The 18,537-nt window shown below is 41.7% G+C and overlaps 1 protein-coding gene across 4 annotated transcripts in view; it reads left to right on the top strand.

The window, feature by feature from the left end:
* LOC108280688 (receptor-type tyrosine-protein phosphatase mu) overlaps window positions 1-18,537 on the top strand; it is a 253,376-nt gene that overhangs the window by 194,071 nt on the left and 40,768 nt on the right. For all 4 annotated transcript variants that reach the window (XM_053673623.1, XM_053673622.1, XM_053673621.1 and 1 more), the window contains 5 exons: window positions 3,083-3,234; window positions 4,638-4,712; window positions 5,611-5,637; window positions 7,732-7,973; window positions 18,322-18,409. In XM_053673623.1, the coding sequence (XP_053529598.1) occupies window positions 3,083-3,234; window positions 4,638-4,712; window positions 5,611-5,637; window positions 7,732-7,973; window positions 18,322-18,409 (584 nt within the window). The remainder of the gene's footprint in view (window positions 1-3,082; window positions 3,235-4,637; window positions 4,713-5,610; window positions 5,638-7,731; window positions 7,974-18,321; window positions 18,410-18,537) is intronic.

The following is an 18,537-nucleotide window of genomic DNA, read 5'->3' as shown; positions in this document are numbered from 1 at the left end:
GTGGTGTGACCTCCTTGTGCAGAAGTAACTGCAACTAAACGTTTCGGGTAACTGTTGATCAGTCCTGGAGGAATTCTATCCTGTTCCTCAGTACAGAACAGCTTCAGCTCTGGGAAGTTGGTGTGTTTCCTCACATGAACTGCTTGCTTTAGTTCCTTCCACAGCATTTCTATCGGATTAAGGTCGGAACTTTGACTTGGCCGTTCCAAAACATGAACTTTATTCTTCTTTAACCGTTCTTTGCTAGAACGACTTGTGTGCTTAGGGTCGTTGTCTTGTTGCGATCCAGTTCACGGACAGATGTCCTGACATTTTCGCTTGGAATTCATTGGTTTAATTCAGAATTTGAGGTTTTGGTAACATTTTCCAGCCTGATCAGCATCTCTTTGTTCATGCCATGATACACTTCCACAAACATGTGTTGTGAAGATCAGACTTTGATAGATCCCTGTTCTTTAAACAAAACAGGGCGCTCACTCACATCTGATCGTCCTCCCATTGATTGAATGGGATTCATTTCACCTTCAAATGAACTGCTAATGCTAGAGGTTCACATACTTTTGCCACTCACAGATTGGATCATTTTCCTCAATAAATAAATGACCAAGTATAATATTTTTATCTCATTCGTTTAATTGGGTTCTCTCTGTCTACTTTTAGGACTTGTGTGAAGATCTAGTGATGTTTTAGGTCATATTTCTGCAGATATATTAACAATTCTAGAGTCCAACCACCACTGTCTGTCAGTTATTCAAAATTCTAATCAAACTGCTGTAAGTTCATAAAAAGTTTGTGTCTCATTTCAGTTGCACTAAAGTGAACTCCCAAAATGTAAAAACATGAGTTTGCGAAAAAGAAAAAAAAATTCAGTAGATCTGCATTGCTGACGGTTTTCGCTAGTTTGTGGTATTAACACATGTACCACACGTTTTCTCGGTTTCTCTCCGTCGCTCCTCTGCTTCTTTTAAATGAGCTATGAATGGGGGAGTGATTAATTTTGAGAGTCAGACTCAGCATGTGCTGGCGCACAGAGCATTCCCTCCATCCCACAGCTCTCCATGTTGCCCCCTGCTGCCAAGCAAACAGCAGCGGATCTGTGTGTCCCATGCTGCTAACCCCACATCTCTACTCATTTACCGCACACACAAGCAGAGAGGCGAGAGAGAGGCACAGAGAGGAAGAGTGTTGATAAAGTAGGTGCTGTTTCACGGAGGAAAAACCAGTCTGATCAAGTTCTCAGTTACAGCACATTGCCAATATTTCCTCTCCACAATCACTCTCTGTGTTACTTGTTCTTTTTCTCTCTGGCTCGGATTATTACACAGGATGTTTTTTCGCTTTGTGCAAAATCACAGCGAACTCTTTCGAGTTGACTTGTCACACTTGCTTTTGTGGTAACTGTTCATTTATTAAGCTCGTGCGGTGGCGTCAGATCTAGGCTGCGGGGGAAGCGTCACCATATGGCTATGGCGTGTGCGCTAAATGAAATAAACAGGATGGAAGAGGGGAAAAGGCACGCCGACTCTTCATTAGCCTCTCCCTGTCATCCTGTCAAACACAGCCACAGGTTACACAGTGAGGGGTTGATACTTAGAGACAGGACCCAGCTAGAAGGCTCACTATTTATTTCTTTTTTATTTATTGTTGGGAGGTCGCAATTTCAAATCCCGCAAGTTCATGGCCAGGAGTCTAGGGAGCCGAATCGGCTGTTCTCTTCGGGTGGGAGGGATGGGGTATTCTCCGTCCTCTGTCAATCACAGCGCAACTAACCAATCATGGGGGGTTTGAGAACATGTATGTGGAAGAATGCGGATAGCGCTTTCATATTGGTGCGTTATCCTGTGATGCAGCATGAGCAGCATCACATGTCTCAGAGGAAGCACATGGTCTGGTTGGTAGCTGAAATATCGCTGACACCGCTGGCATTTCTTCCCCAGTGTTTCATAGGGATCTTTTTTTTTTTTTTTTTAAAAAAACAAAACATTTTTGCTTTAGGCCTTTGGTTTCAATCTATATACAGCTTCTTGGAGCACTATACTGATACAGGTACAGATACTGGCACTGTGTTACATCCCTAAAGTCCACGTATCCAGATTGTTTTTTTTTTAAATGGATTAAAATCTGCTGTAAGTAGTTACGAAAGCGATAAGACTGCAGGTCTTTCTCATCAATCATGCTCGATATTCGATCCAGCATTGCCCGTCTCTTTGGCTTGGCACACGCTCGCTGTATAATGTGCTCTGCGGCTGGTACAAACTTCCAGCATGACCACACTCTGTGGCTTGGCGTGACTCTCTGCACTTCTCTAAATCATGTTAGCGTCTATCCCTCGAGGACAAACTGCTCCACATCTCATGGCCGTAGGTCTGGAGCCCCTCCCATCTCTTAATTCCGCTCCCACAGATTGGGCAGATAATTTTACCTCGTTTGCATTTCCATTCGTATCAGAGCCTCTGCAAAACAAAGGCTGCTCAACCGAATTAGCGTCTGATAGGTATGGATCCACCAGAGCACAATTCGATTAGGTCTCCCTCGTCTTCCTCTCCCCAGCGACAGCCATTTGGCTTAGCGTTGCTACCTGATACCCTCGCTGTAGTATTCATTCCTCTCATTTCGAAGTCAGCAATGTGCACGTATGAGATGATTTACAAACCGTGCGGAGAGAAACAGTGCTTTTGAAGCGGTGTTATTGTAATTACAAAGAGCCTGCTTTCCCAGAAGGGTCTTGGTGGGGTATTGATTGTAATTATATTAGAATTTAATTGTGACTGTTGCCTCTCCCTCTCAATCAAGCGCAGATCATTATGTCTTCCATTTTGATTACTCTAATGCTGATTCGCCCCGTTGATTAGTTCAGGGTTCGAATAATGCTCATTTTGTTCCTTTTTAGTTGTGTGCACTAAAATGCTTTGTGTTTTGAAAATCTTATTTTTACTGTTACATATTAACCTGACTGCATTCCCATTGACTTCAATAGAAACCCTGGATTATATTTGTTTGTGTTTCACTGTTTAACATAGCGGGGAGGATAAAAATGTCCTTAGAGATCGAGTTCAATTTCTATTCGACTGTGTTTCCCAAGGAAACTGGCTAAGAAGCGTAAAGAGACGCTGAGCAGCACTCGGCAGGAGATGACGGTGATGGTGAACTCCATGGACAAGAGCTACACGGAGCAGGGCACTAACTGCGATGAAGCTCTTTCCTTCATGGACACTCACAACTTGAACAGCCGCTGTGAGTCCACCTGTATTAAGCTCACACACAAGCACACACACACACACACACACACACCGAGACACCTGGTGTCTTATCCCTGTCCCTCAGACGTGTCCTCAGATAGCTGTCTGCGATGCAGCTTTAGACGGATTAATCGATCCGTTGACACTGACGCTGGCTTTGCTGTGTGTGAGTGGGTTAAGCTGTTTGCTAACACGAACACAGATTGTGATGGTGAACCAGGACAGAACCAACATCTGACCAAGCGCAAACTTACTGAACTTTTGTCCATTCACATGCAGGACTGTTATAAAAGGACCTTTTATTGTCTCTTTTATAAACGTACGCATTCCGTATAAGACTCTTCTGTATCAAAGTTGCAAAGCAGTGACACTGGAGACTCCTTCCAAAAATGCTATACAAACATCTCGTAGCAGAAAACGTCATCATATCAACAATTACACAAGGTTTGGGTTTTTTTTTTAAGCGTACACAATACAAATCCCTGTATAAATTGTTCTATAGCAACAATAACGTAACGAAACGTGTTCAAACAAGTTTGTTAATTATTTATTAGTTTATATTTATCAGTCAGTACATTTAAGGATTACTGGGGCTTTTTTTTTTTTTTTTTGGAAATAGCAATGCATTCTATTATAATCATAATCCACTCAAATAAAATTTAAAAAATGTTAAAGGCCCCCTGAATGGCAAATAGTTTTGTCCTGATTATTGTGATTAACATGCTTGTGCATTCACAAGCCATTTGCCCAGAATCAATTAAATCTGCCAGGTATTCACATCCATTTTTTTTATACAGCATTTTAATTTAGGGACTATTATTATTATTGTTAATTTTGATTAAATAGGTCACTGGTAGTGCATTATGGCATTAAATGAAAGGTACAGTGGACACAAATGGATAATGTAAGCAATCAGACCCGGGAGAGGTTAGGATCCATGTGCAGATGTTTATTAAACACCATCTAAAACCAGACAGGGATAATCCAGGGAGTACTGAAGTTAAGGCAAGAGTGAGCAAATGGTCGTAACACTGACAAGGCTAACAGAGTAGTAAGTATCAGAGCTTGCACAATATAAACAATGTTAAGACTTCGTATAAACATACTGTATGTTTATAGTGTGCTTACTGTACCGTATATCGTCCAAGACCCAAAAGTGGTCATCCGTACAGGAACAGGAAGTGAACAGCAGAACTAGAACTGAAGACAGTTAATATTATATGCAAAAGAGTGCTTATAGAAATGCTCGACACGTTTAGTGTGTTTAAGGTGAATGAATTTTCCGAGGAGTTACAGTAGTTACCATTAGGGTTATGAAGAAGCGCTCGTGCTAATGCGTCACTATTGAGGATACAGATTGTAATAGAGATTTCGCATGTTGTGTGTGTTGCCCTGTAGCTGGATCTTCTCCCTGCTCTCTAACGGTGAAGACAAACACACTGAGCACAACTCTCCCCAACTCCTATTACCCAGGTAACAGCACACACTGCCTCTCTATTTAGCCGCTAACAGCAGTTATCAGAGTAGCAGTTTGTGACTTATCCGTGATTAGCCTTATGAGAGAGCACACATGTATGCATCACCAGTAATGTCCTACTGCAGTGACCGTGTATCCAGAGTGCAAGTTTGTGTGGCAGCCAATGCTAAAATGGTATTATCTGTTAGTCACAGAGTTCTTTCTCTCTCTCTCTCTCTCTCTCTCTCTCTCTCTCTCTCTCTCTCTCTCTCTCTCTCTCTCTCTCTCTCGATCTTGCTACCACAATGGAACTATGAGAATTAAGTTGTGATAATAAAAAAAAATCCCAAATTAATCAAAATAATTTAGTATTTTAGCATCTAACCGAGTAGACCCCCTTTTTGCCTAGAATTTCCAGAAATGTATTCTTGGCGTTTTCTCACCCGATTTCTTGAAGAATCCCCCTGAGATGCTTTTATTTATTATTACAGTATTAAAGGAGTTCCCACCAACGCTGGACACTTATCGGCTGCTTTTTGGAATATTTCACGTTGAGTCGCCCGTTTAAAAAAATATTTTTTGTAAATAAAATGTTTGTTTTCTAATGAAAGAAACAAATATGTCGGCACGATTATATTTTTGTCTACAACAGCGATTTCAAACATTTAATCATACACCTACAGATCAAAAGGTTTTTAAGATCATGAGAAACATTTCGGTCGAGTGTCCACAAACTTTTGACCGGTAGTGTGTGTGTGTGTGTGTATATATATATGAGTTTGATGTTTTTATTCTCTTTTTTTTTCTGAAACTGGATTGTCATTGTAACCATGATACTTTTTCTTCTCTTCATTTCTCTCTGTCATCTCCGATCGGCCACCACGCCCTCTCACTTTACGGTTAACGCCTGTCCAGACCCCTTTGTGCCCACTGCCATCTTAGGTGAGAAACCTTTTTGTTCACACCTCCCATAACCACTGCTAATATATTCATAAAGAGTCCTAGGTCAGCTAAACGAGATAGACATTGTGTTTTGTAGTCATTGTAGTATTTCTTATTACCAATAAAGATGGCTGCCTCATCTCCATACCTGCCTGTCGCTTCTCCTCCTCCTTCCGTTTCCCGTCAGCAGGCGGGGCTTCACTCCATCCCATCCGCGTTGCATGTCGTGCGTGTGACGTCACACCCTGTCTGACCTCTCATATGCATGGACAGACATGTGGACTGGATGTAGGGGGAGCGGACTTTAGGGCGGGGGAGGGGTGTGTGGCCTTGTTGCCATGGTTGCAGCAGCTTGTTTAGCATCCACGACTATAGCGATCCGCACGACATGAGCTCATTGCTGATGAGAATATTTACGCAATAAAGTCTAGTGAAGATATGTCTGACTTTTTGATGTTTAGTTGAAGAGGAGAAAGAAAAAAAACAAGCGTATCACTCTCTCTCTCCGCCATCTTCTCCCTCCCAAAGCAACCTCCTCTTCAATTCTTTTTAAAGTCACGCCTGCCTCTAGCTAGTTCCCACTGCCCCACTTGTTTTTGTGTTCCTCTTTTGCTAGTGTTTGTTCATTTATCCCATGATAAAATAGAATAATAAAGCAACCTTTTTTTTTTTCTTACTCCATTATAGACTTTTACTCGAAAATGTGCCCCTAGGTTTTTGCTGTAATGTTACACCAACATAATGGGAATAGAACATAAAGAGATGTTAAAGTGCACCTTATTAAATATTAAAGGATGTTGGCAAGAGTTGTGTATCTAATAGTTTAGAGATTGTACTGAACTGTAGTATATAGTGTAGTATTAAAAAGATCCATCCAGCTTAATGAATGATTGGGGTAGATGCATTTACATCACCGGGTTTACTTTAATAACAAGTATTTATGTTCTTTTACGGAAATATAACGAAACAGCTAAAACATACATTCCCGGATGACATAGTCTGTTATATGTATCTATTTTGAAATTCATTTTCAATCCTTTTTCGCTGTGTGTCCAAACTCATTCATCGCCCTTTTGGATGACCTTAGCGTCCTTTAATCTGCACCCCGCTATCACAGGCTTTCAGGCTAGAGAACAGAGCTTGTAGTGTGCCAGTGCTCTTTGGTGTATTGTTGCTTATACCCTGTCTCCTCTCTCTTCTCCTCTCTCTCTCTCTCTTTCTCTTTCCCTTTCTCTCTGTCGCTCTTTCTTCACATTTAACCTCTAACGTATCTGCTTAAAAAGTCCCCATTAATGGTAAGTTTCCTCAGTCTGCCTGTTGTTTGGGGGAAGGAGGTTGTGTGTTCCATTTAAAAAAAAAAAAAAAAGAAAAGACAAAAAGTTGTCCACCATTCGGCCCCCCTCCCGCCCCCCCCCTTCTCCTGTCACTCACACACACTCACCCATATCAACCCCAGCGCCACCATGTGCCTCGAACTCGCATGGCATGTCACAGCATCACGTCCGAAATGTTGCCACGTCATCTCTTTTTTAAAAAAAAATGTATTACTATTATTATTTATGAAGGGTTTCCGTGCTTGTGTCGTGCCCAGGAAACGAATGCGTCATTGTGACATCACACATCCACATCATGCTTTGCTGTTTTCTGACAGTGCGTGTGCCTCATCTTGTCATCAAAATGAATTTCAGATCCAGAGAAGCAAATGGCTAATAGATGTGAGAGGTGAACTCATTTATAGGGTATAGAGAAGCTATAGGAGGAAGTAAGCGTTAATAATAATAATAATAATAATAATAATAATAATAAGTTAAGATGTAAATGGAACGTGTTCCTCCCTCTGCATCCACTCATCCACCCCCTTCCCCTTCCCTCGCAATGTTGTTTTGTCCAATCAAATTAAATCCCAAATGGACACTTTCTTTTACAGTGCAATTATGAAAATATTACTAACGTCGACACTATTCCGACATTATTACATGTTATTACATAGTAATGACACTGTAAAAGACTGTGTGCCTTTTTTTTTTAAATTTGTATTAACGTGTTCTCCGAGTTTCACCACGCTTTTCTCTTCCTTATTTGTCTCTCTTTAAGACGAGACGCAGACGGTGGCCAGCGACACCAGCAGCCTGGTGCAGTCTCACACCCATGCTCACTCCACACACTCCATGCACTCCACACACTCCACGCACACACACTCTCTCCGGAAGCGTGAGGCGGCAGACGTGCCCTATCAGACGGGTCAGCTCCACCCGGCCATCCGCGTGGCCGACCTGCTCGAGCACGTCACCCAGATGAAGTGCGCCGAGGGATACGGCTTCAAAGAGGAGTACGAGGTAGCACCACTGTGTGTGTGTGTGTGTGTGTGTGTGTTTTTCTGTCATGTCTCTCATGTTCTTAGCTAAGACACATTGCTTATGGATAGTTAATGCACCCTTTAATGATAAATGCATTAAGTTGTGTTCTGTCTCTCGTGATTTCTTTGTGTTTCTCCCTCCCTCTTTCATGCTTAGCATTGTGTAGTGTGTGTGCTTTTGTAGGTTGTGCACTGAGTATGCCAATCCCACCTTCACACACACACACACACACACACACACACACACACACACACACACAGGACTCCCAAGAGAGCCTCGTTCCACTGCTCTGGCAGGCAGAACGTTGTGAGAAAGAAACACACAGCCTCTAATGTGTGCACTGTTTCTCTCAGTCGCACAATCAGGACTCTGTTATCACAAGTCATGTAATACTCCACACACACTACACACTCTACACACTCTACACACACTACACACTCTACACACACTGCACACTCTACACACTCTACACACACTTCACACTCTACACACACACATACTCTACACACTCTACACTCTCTACACACACTACACACACTGCACACTCTACACACTCTACACACACTACACACACTGCACACTCTACACACTCTACACACACTACACACTCTACACACACTACACACACTACACACACTACACACACTGTAATGTGACTGGGCCTGACAAAAACACTAAACAGTCACTTACAGTGAATTGATTTAGTGTCAGCAACACACATTCACACACACACACACACACACACACACGCGCGCATACACACACACACACACACACACACATGCACACACATTCTCACACACACACACACACACACACATTCACTCACACACACACTTCTAGTCCTCTTCTTGTCTCGTCTCTTGTCAGGTTGTCTTATCTTATGTCTTTTCTATGTTTCTGATCTTTTCTTATTTTGTTTCATCCTTCCTCTTTTCATTTTATCGAATCTCGTTGCATGTCCTCTTCTCTTCTCTGCTTATTTTGTCTCCTCTCTTCTCATTTTGTCTCTTCTCATTTCTTCCCTTCTTCTCTCCTGATTTTGTCTCTTGTCTTCTCTTACCTTCTCTTCTTGCATCGTCTCTTCTCATTTAGTCTTTTCTGTTCTTATTTTGTCTCTTCTCTGCTCTTCTTCTTTTCTCTCTTCTCTACTTATTTTGTTTCTTCTCTCTTTTCATCTTGTCTCTTCTCTTCTTTTCTTATTTGGTCTCTTTTCTTCTCCTCTTGTCTCTTCTCTTCTTGTCTCTTCTCTTCTCTGCTTATTTTGTCTCTTCTCTTTTTCCCATCTCCTCTCATTCTTGTTATATCCTCTCCTCTGTTGTTTCCTTCTTGTCTTTTTTCTGTCTTTGTTTCCTTTCTTCTTGATTAGATTAGATTTTAATCTCTCTCCTATCTGTTGATTAGTCTCAGTACTAGAGTATCAGAGAGGCCGAGATGGTAAATAATATACAGGCTGTGAGTGCCACCTGTCTGGAATAGACTCGGTGTGAGATGCCCCGGGCTGTAGACAGCCTCCAGGCCTGATCCATAATTGTCTTAAGGCACTGCAGCAGGCCCGCAGAATCCCTGACACTGCCCTCATACACACACAAAACAACACACACACATTTAAACACACTGTCTCTGCTTTCCAAAAAAAAACCCACCCTGCCGTCTGCTTTGCTATAGCCAGAAGGGGTGATATTACAGTGTGTGTACTGGTCCCATATACACCTTTTGTATATTCTACTCATCCTGTACCTGTAGCGTAATACCCTTGAGTGTGTGATTTTGTTGTGCTAGTGGCGTTATGTATGCTGAAGTTGGAAAAAGTACTGTTCTTCCCCCCAGAGCTACTCACTCACACATTGTCTCTCTCTGACCTCTCCTCTTCTGTATGTTAACTATGGATCAGATCAATGAGGTAAGCACACACTTCATTTGGTTCATATTTACAAATGTAGAAATGTTGCAGCTAGCCACGCAGTTTAAACTGTTCATGTCAGGTTTGTGTTAGTCAGTATTAGCAATATTGTACATACTGCATCAGATTTGTGTAAAAAAAACTACGTGAAATTGTTTAAGAATGAAATGTGAGAAAAAAAAGAGAATGAAACTAAAAATGACCTCAAAAGGAAATTATTATTATTGTTGTTGTTGTTTTTATTTATTTGTTTGTTTGTTTGTTTGTTTGTAGTATTCACCAAAGTGCTTAGTTAGAGCTGGGTTGCTGTGGACCTTTTTTTATTCATGCTGCTACGGTTTAAACGTGTGATTCTCACACAATCCTTTTCAGGAGACGAGTTTTAAAGCGATACGTTCCCATTGGCTGAGGTTTGAAGTCACAGCACAATTCCATGAAAATAATCAAGCTAAGATACACTAGCTAGGTAACAAACTAGGTTTGGGGTTTGATTCCTGCCTGTGTTCTGTGTGTTTGCAAGTTCGCATGGTCTCCCAGTGCGTCAGGGGTTTCCTCCAGGTACTCCGGTTTCCTCCCCAGAAAAGACAAGACATGCTTGTATTGGCTGATTGGCATCTCCAAATTGTCCGTAGTGTGTAAGTGGTTGTGTGAACGTGTGTGCGATTGTGCCCAGTGATAGGTTGGTACCCTGTCCAGGGTGTCCCTCACCTCGTGCCCTGAGTTCCCTGGGATAGCCTCCAGGCTTCCTGCAGCCCTGTGTAGGATAAGCAGTGTGGAACATGGATGGATGGATGGATGGATGGATGGATGGATGCACCCCTTCATTTGTTTACTCACACTTTATTGGCTACGGTGAGAAACAGGATTAACCAATCAGGATCATGTATTTTTCCCGTTTCCCGAAGCTACGTAGCTAGCTATGCTCTGAGCTCAAGGATATGAAGTGCAAGAGGTTTACTGCAGGAGGAGAAAAGCAATATTGACTTGATATGATATAAAAGCTCAGATTCCTTGACTGTCTAAGAGGATAACTGGTGATGGCGGTGCATCACTACCACCTTCATCCAATTCATCTCACCTTACTGGAGAACACAGCCTTAAAGCCGAACTGACTCCAGAGTTAGATTTGGAGCCTGGAGTCACTCCAAACCTGATTAGCTAGTAACAGGGCTCGTGCAAGGTGCTTGAAGTGCTTGAATTTGGCTTTTTGAAATTTATGTACTGGAAAACCTTGAAAATAGGCATATTTTATCTAGTGGTGCTTAAAACGTGCTTGAATTCTAACAAAAAAAAGTCATTAAATACAAAATCGCTAAAGTGTTTATTTTCAATCGAACAAAAATACAACGAATACATCCTTTCACTCAAAATATGACAGACCGCTGCAGCCCCTCCCCCTCCTGCTCTTCACTCACTCATTGTGACAGAAACAGCTCCGGTCCACTTTTCAGACCCCTTTAGACTTTCAGACTTTTTTTTTTCTTTCAAAAAAGCACCTAGTGACAAATCTAGCGACCTCTTCGACAAACATGGGCAACTTTCCATTGAAAAGAGCAGTCAGTACGGCCCCGCGAGCATGAGGTCTTGCTTTCCTGCTGCAGATACACCTCTCTCTCTCACTCTCTCTCTCTCTGTCTTCTCTCTCTCTTTCACTCTCTCTCTCTCTCACTCTCTCTCTCTGTCTTCTCTCTCTCTCTCTCTCTTTCTCTCTCTGTCTTCTCTCTCTCTTTCTCTCTCTGTCTTCTCTCTCTCTTTCTCTCTCTCTCACTCTCTCTCTGTCTTCTCTCTCTCTTTCTCTCTCTCTCACTCTCTCTCTGTCTTCTCTCTCTCTTTCTCTCTCTCTCACTCTCTCTCTGTCTTCTCTCTCTCTTTCTCTCTCTGTCTTCTCTCTCTCTTTCTCTCTCTGTCTTCTCTCTCTCTTTCTCTCTCTCTTTCTCTCTCTGTCTCACTCTCTCTCTCTGTCTTCTCTCTCTCTTTCACTCTCTCTCTTTCTCTCTCTGTCTTCTCTCTCTCTTTCTCTTTCTCTCTCTGTCTTCTCTCTCTCTTTCTCTCTCTCTTTCTCTTTCTCTCTCTGTACTCTCTCTCTCTTTCTCTCTCTCTTTGTCTTCTCTCTCTTTCTTTCTCTTTCTCTGTCTTCTCTCTCTCTTTCTCTCTCTGTCTTCTCTCTCTCTTTCTCTCTCTCTTTGTCTTCTCTCTCTTTCTTTCTCTTTCTCTGTCTTCTCTCTCTCTTTCTCTCTCTGTCTTCTCTCTCTCTTTCTCTCTTTCTCTTTCTCTCTCTGTCTTCTCTTTCTCTCTGTCTTCTCTCTCTCTTTCTCTCTCTGTCTTCTCTCTCTTTCTCTCTCTCTTTCTCTTTCTCTCTCTGTCTTCTCTCTCTCTTTCTCTCTCTTTCTCTTTCTCTCTCTGTCTTCTCTCTCTTTCTTTCTCTTTCTCTCTGTCTTCTCTCTCTCTTTCTCTCTCTGTCTTCTCTCTCTCTCTCGCTCTCTCTCTCTGCGGCTATTCTCTTCATTGAGGTTAAAAGAGCAGCATCACATTCAGTCGCTTCTAACTTTGTCTCTCAGTGATCCTTTTACATGTAAATATAGCCGAAATCACAGCGCAGCCGTTGTCTTTAACTTATGTGTTTGGTGGTTTTGTCAGACGACGTGGTGGTTATAAATCATGATTTTAGCAGTGCAGAGCAGCAGCATGGGCTTGAATGCTGGTTAACATGTAGTCTCTTAATGGGTCGGGTATCAGTCACTGTTTTCAGTTGTCTGACAGCAGAAACAGAAAAATATGTAAATGAGAACAGCTTTATTGGGAATTAAAATACAGTATGCGAGCACAGAGAGTCGGAGAGAAGCAAACGTAAGCAGCTGACACTAGGCAGAATGCAAATACAACGCAATGACGTAACAAATATGCTAATTAGCGTATGACATCATCTAGCGACATTTAGCAACTTTGCACTGGAATGTTGTTGGCAACAGTGCTCCTGTCACTCACCTGGAGTGTACTGACGTTACGGTGAAATCCTCCAGGGTTGTCAGACCGATTCCCACCTCTGCCCTGTGCGTATGGAGCTTGTCTATTCTCCCCGTGATTTGGGGTTTCAGTCTTAGTCTAAAGACATGCGTTGTAGGCTGGTTGGCATCTCCAAATTGTCCGTAGTATGTGAATGTGTGTGTGATTGTGCGCCCTGCAATGGCTTGTCCCCTGCCTCGTGCCCTGAGTCCCCACCCCCCGGGACAGAAAATGGATGGATGTGTGGACACCACTTGTGTAGTCCTTCATAACAAAAAAAATCAGTATGAAGAATCTGTACAAACCCTGTAATGAACACTTGTTCCTGAACAGCCATGAAACAAGCAAAAATCTCATCAAAACAACCAAAGTGGAGAAACAAAGACAGTGCTCTTTTTTTCCCCCTTGAAGACTCACTTGAACTCCCACATTGAGCTTTTGAGGTCATTTTTACAATTGCAAAAAAAAAAAAAAAAAAAAAAAGAATTAGTACTATTCAGCTTAGCAGCTACTTTCCACTAAGTTTAAACGGCCTTGGTTATGTCACGTGATGTGCATAGACCATGACATGTTTGAAAGCATTCGACAGTGCACAAACACACGTGAACGTGTAACACTGACACCCTTTCGCCTCCCGTCGTCAGCCGTTTTCATCCGGCCCCCCAGCGTGGAACGAGACTGTGAAATGTTTTCCGTCCTCCTGTCATCTGTCTGTGTGACTGATGCTAACGATTAATGATATGACACCAACGTAAACGCTTTAAGAATGCGATCATCCCGCCTTGCATGCTCTCACTGTGGCGCGTGTGACGCTGAAGCGTGCGAGACGCAGGAACAGATGTCACGTCTGTCTCGCACACATTGTTTCACGTGTTTGCTGCCATTCCAAGCATCTGTATGTCACATTTCCTATTTGAGATTGCTGCACAGACGTGCATTCACTTCATATTGATTTCACTTAATGTATGTATGCAACAATGTAATGAGTGTTATGAAGGTAGAAAGACCTGGTGATTACAGATGAGACGTTGTGTTTATTTATGTCAGTTTATTAGATGTTATATATGAGATTCTTGGGAGTCGTGACAGCACCGTCATCATTGATGACGGTGCTGTCTTATTCATTCGGAATAAGACAATATTGTGATTAAGGTGTTTACATGAGTCGCTTTTAGAATATTCATTTCATGTTCCCGTTTTACACGTTATAGAACATAGTTCGATTAACGCACACGTCATTATGTCATCCGACGTTCCCTCCAGAATTTCACGTATCGACATACAGTTCGTCTTCGTTATGGAACCGTATACAGTTTTGGGGGTTTCATTTTTAACTTTACGAAAGCATCAAGTGCAGTGTCATGCTATACTATTTATATTGTATATTATGCTAATAGATGACTGCTTGAAGCTTTGGGCTGCGTCCAAAACTAGTTACTTGCCTACTACATAGTAGTCATAACATGTATCTCACCTACTATACAGTAGGTAAGTACACGGTTTGGGACGCAGCCGTGCTCTCTTGTTTGCTGTTAAACGGTTGAGCACTGCCGTGTATGTACGTGTCCTGTCGCAAAATGCGGTGACGTTAACAGTGTGATTAAGGTGTGTACATGTCTGTAACGCACGTCGATAACGCGGCTAAAGCAGGAATACTCCACATGTCTTAATTCCATTTGTGTTTACTCCGAGTATGACTTTAATCGGATCAAGGTAATCAGAAATCGCTGTTTACATGCTAGTTTCTTAATCAGAGTATCGTCTTAATCGGGTTAATATCGGATTATTGTTGTCCACGTAAACGTACTGACTTATCCACCCTGAACTGACTTGCATATTCATTTTCAATATTGTCTTTTGTAATGAAACTTGTAATGAGTTTAAACTTCTTTCACATGCATGTGGGTCTATTTTCATTTTGGTCAACAGTTGTCCACCATCTTGTTTGTTTTGAGTCGAATGGGTCACATGACTAAAATACGTCATTTTTTAAATCGTTTGCTTATTTATTTATTTATTTATTTATTTATTTATTTAAACAAATTCACACAAATACACACGTTTTGAGTTTGATATTTGCGTTAAAAGTACTCCATGAAATGAGAATTTTTAAATGAGAAATCATAGGATTGGGGGGAGGGGTTATTTAGAGCCGAGTTGCTGTTGAATTTTTTTTTATTTATGCTGCTGGAGTTTAAATTTGTGATTCTCAGACAGTCCTCTTGAGGGATGAGTTTTAAAGTGATACGTCCCCATTGGCTGAGGTTTGTAGTCACAGCACAATTCCATAAAAGTAGTAGAGTCAAACTGAGGTACAGTAAATAACTACGTAGGTAACAAACTATGTAGAACAGTTTTAATATAAAAGTGTTGTAATACGATTATATCGTATTACTACCGTGGCATAATATTATGCTGTGATCTCAACAGAGTCATCATAATAATATAACACCTCCGGGGTTACTTCTGTTTGCTCAGTCCACGATACAATTCGAAAATAGCGTTGTCAAATCGATCCACTTGGGAGAGCGTCTAAGTGCGGAAGCTAGGCCAAAAACGTAAGACGAAAAAGATGTGTTTTCAAATTTATCCACATTAATGTGGACATAGCCCAAGTACATCCAGCTCCATCACGTCTTCATCTCTACACAGAGCAGCTTCCAATACTTCAACTGTCATACTATTACCATCGTGCTCGACATCTCGTTGATCGCTAACTAGCTGAGCCGAGTCGTTTCTGTTTGTCATATGGTTTCATTACATTCTAGTCCAATGTTTGCCCCAAGGTCTCCACCACTTCAACGTTAGAGTGCTGTTTCGTTTTTTAGGTGCGACCAGTGAAACCTGACCGTTCCTTTTTTTTTTTTTGTGTTTGAAATGGGTGAAATTTTTTCTCAGATTAAACACCAAGCCGAATCACTAAACACATCGCAATCCATTTCAGTGTAAACATATTTAATGTGTTTCAGGGTGGATTCCTTCACGTTCTGCATATCCTAAATATAAATGCAGCTAACATTTATTTCTCGAACCATGCTGACGATACTAAATCGACACGGTTGCCATTCTCGGCAGAAATATAGGACGGATCTGAGCACCTTGAGCTAATATGTTTGGAAGTATGTTTGAGGTTATCTAGCGAAAATGTTGAAACACCTCAACACAAAGCGTTTTTTTTCCCACAGCCGAGCTAATGATAACCACCCATATGCTTATCATCTTCTCCCCAGTGAGTACCACTTAAAACTAAGGCATCATTAGTGAAGTTTTTTCGCTATGAATTAATTATAGGAAATCATATCAATTATTCTGTTTTGCCTGGTGTTCGGCGCGAGGCGGCATGTCGAATTTAAACGGTTGTCACTCTCTCCTTCTGTTCAAGGGCCATCTTTGAATCTGTGTCAAAATTGTTCTTTCTCTCCCTCAGTGTTCTGCTTTCAAAGAAGAGGAGTGTTTCAACCGAAGCACCCAGCATAGTGAAAACTGCAATTAGGACACAGATTTATTTCCATTGCAGGCTTGTAGAAGAAGAAAGAGACATCAAAAACATCCCAGAACCAGTCACAAAGTTATAATAGACGTTATTTGATGCTTGTCTTCCGTCGCCTTTCTTTCTATTTTAGGTTAACCCTTTCATGCATAGTGCGCAGGCTCACAGACAGTCGATTTAGAGCTCTTTCATGAAAATATAAAATGTAAATCACCTCTATTGTCAAATCCCGAAAATATTCCACAGTCGTCTGTGACCGGGAGCCAAGGGAGCAGAGATTAGCCGTGCTTTCTAGGTGCGAGGGAGGGCATATTCTTTCTCCTGTCAGTCACAGCGACACTAGCCAATCGTGAGCTCCTGTGAGCACATGTATGCGGAAGAGGGCAGATAGTGCTCTCCTCCAAGTGTGGTATGCTGCCCTGTGACGTTGGGTGGCTTCACATGTCTTGGAGGATGCACGTGTTAGCGTTCACCCTCTCTGGGTGATAGCGGTCATATAACAGGGGAGGGTCGGGCGGTGGGAATTTGGAGATAACAATTTTTTTCTGCGATTTTGGTCATTAATAGTAAAAAGATCTGAATGTTACGGAATTTCATTTATGAAATTTCAGATTATAAGATTTTTGTAGAATGTATAATGGGTTTTCTTACACATGGGCAAACCATTTTTTTTTTTTTTTATAGAAGTGATATTCAGAAAAAGTTCAAAAATTCATATGACATGCACATTTACATAATATAAAAACCATCTAAAGAAATTTTAAAATATTAGTTTACTTTAATATTTAACCATTTTGTTTTTGTTTTTCCATTATCTTTATTATTATTATTATTATTATTATTATTATTATTCCACACTCTATAAGTTTGTTTTCTTAGAACGTATGCACTTAAAGGGGAAAAGGTGTTTTTTTCTAGAGTACTTTGAAATGATGCATATGGTTTTCTTTTCTTTCGAAAACTGATCCAGAAGTCAAAAATTAACATCTGGTGTCTGTCGAGGGTTTTTCATTTCTCATCAGCTAGAGATTTGAAGGCTTCTTTAATCCATATCCCAATCACACTGACATCTAGACACTGTAGAGAAGATATGCAGAGTATTAATGCAGTCATCATCTGCAGATAGAAGTCTGCTAATCCTGCAGTAACAATGAAATGAAATCCGACTCTCTCTCTCTCTCTCTCTCTCTCTCTCTCTCTCTCTCTCTCTCTCTCTCTCTCTCCTGCGCTCCTAATGTATGTCACGTTCAGAAGCACTGAACTTTTGCATTCGGTTCAATCTTCTGTAATCCAAATGAAGCAGGACTTTCAATATGCATAAGCGCTGTGGTGGCTGCTGCCTTGCTCCTGAGGGACGGAAGTAGGATAAATATTAATTTGCACCAGTTTTGGCCTTGTTTTTAGTGTTGATGTTGACGGCTGGAAATCGTGTTTGCGCAGCATGGCGTGGTCGGGGTCCCCGCACGTCCCTTCACAGCGTGAACCGCCGAAATAAATTTTCATAATTTGGATTAATTGCGGCACAGCTGCTAAGATCAGAAAGATAATCTGCCCGTGTGAGGGTGCCCGTTTTTTCCCTTACTGTGTTTGGTATCCGTTTGAGAGGCTCGTGAGTTTGCTAAGACCGTCACTTGGAGAAGGATTTGGATGTGACACAGAGTAGCGAGCGTTGTAATGGGCCCTCGTTTTGACACAGCACACGGTGCTTCCTGCCTTCCTTGCCACATGGTCTCATCAGATGTTCTAATGATCCTAATGCTTTCTCTCCCTCACTTCTCTTTCCCCTGTGCTTCCTTTATTATAGACACAGAGCCAGTTCTGCACTTATGACTTTGTAAAGAGCTGACACAAGACTTCTCATATACGCCTTCTCTCCTTGTCCCTGTCTCGTCCCTCTCTTTCTGTTTCTGTCTCCCCCCACCTTTTCTCAGAGCTTCTTCGAGGGACAGTCTGCACCATGGGACTCTGCCAAGAAAGATGAGAACCGGATGAAGAATCGCTATGGAAACATCATCGCATGTGCGTATTAAAGAGAGCCGTGTCTGTCCCGGCACGGAGGAACATAATGCTGCTCCTTAGACGCATTCATTTCCCACATATCAGACAGGTCTCGCTTAGCAGAGGACACACAGGCTTGTCTATTAGCA

Source organism: Ictalurus punctatus, chromosome 20 (genome assembly GCF_001660625.3).
Source record: "Ictalurus punctatus breed USDA103 chromosome 20, Coco_2.0, whole genome shotgun sequence".
NCBI classification, from domain to species: Eukaryota; Metazoa; Chordata; class Actinopteri; order Siluriformes; family Ictaluridae; genus Ictalurus; species Ictalurus punctatus.
The sequence above is the reverse complement of the archived record's forward strand: the minus strand, read 5'-3'. Positions and strand labels throughout refer to the sequence as shown.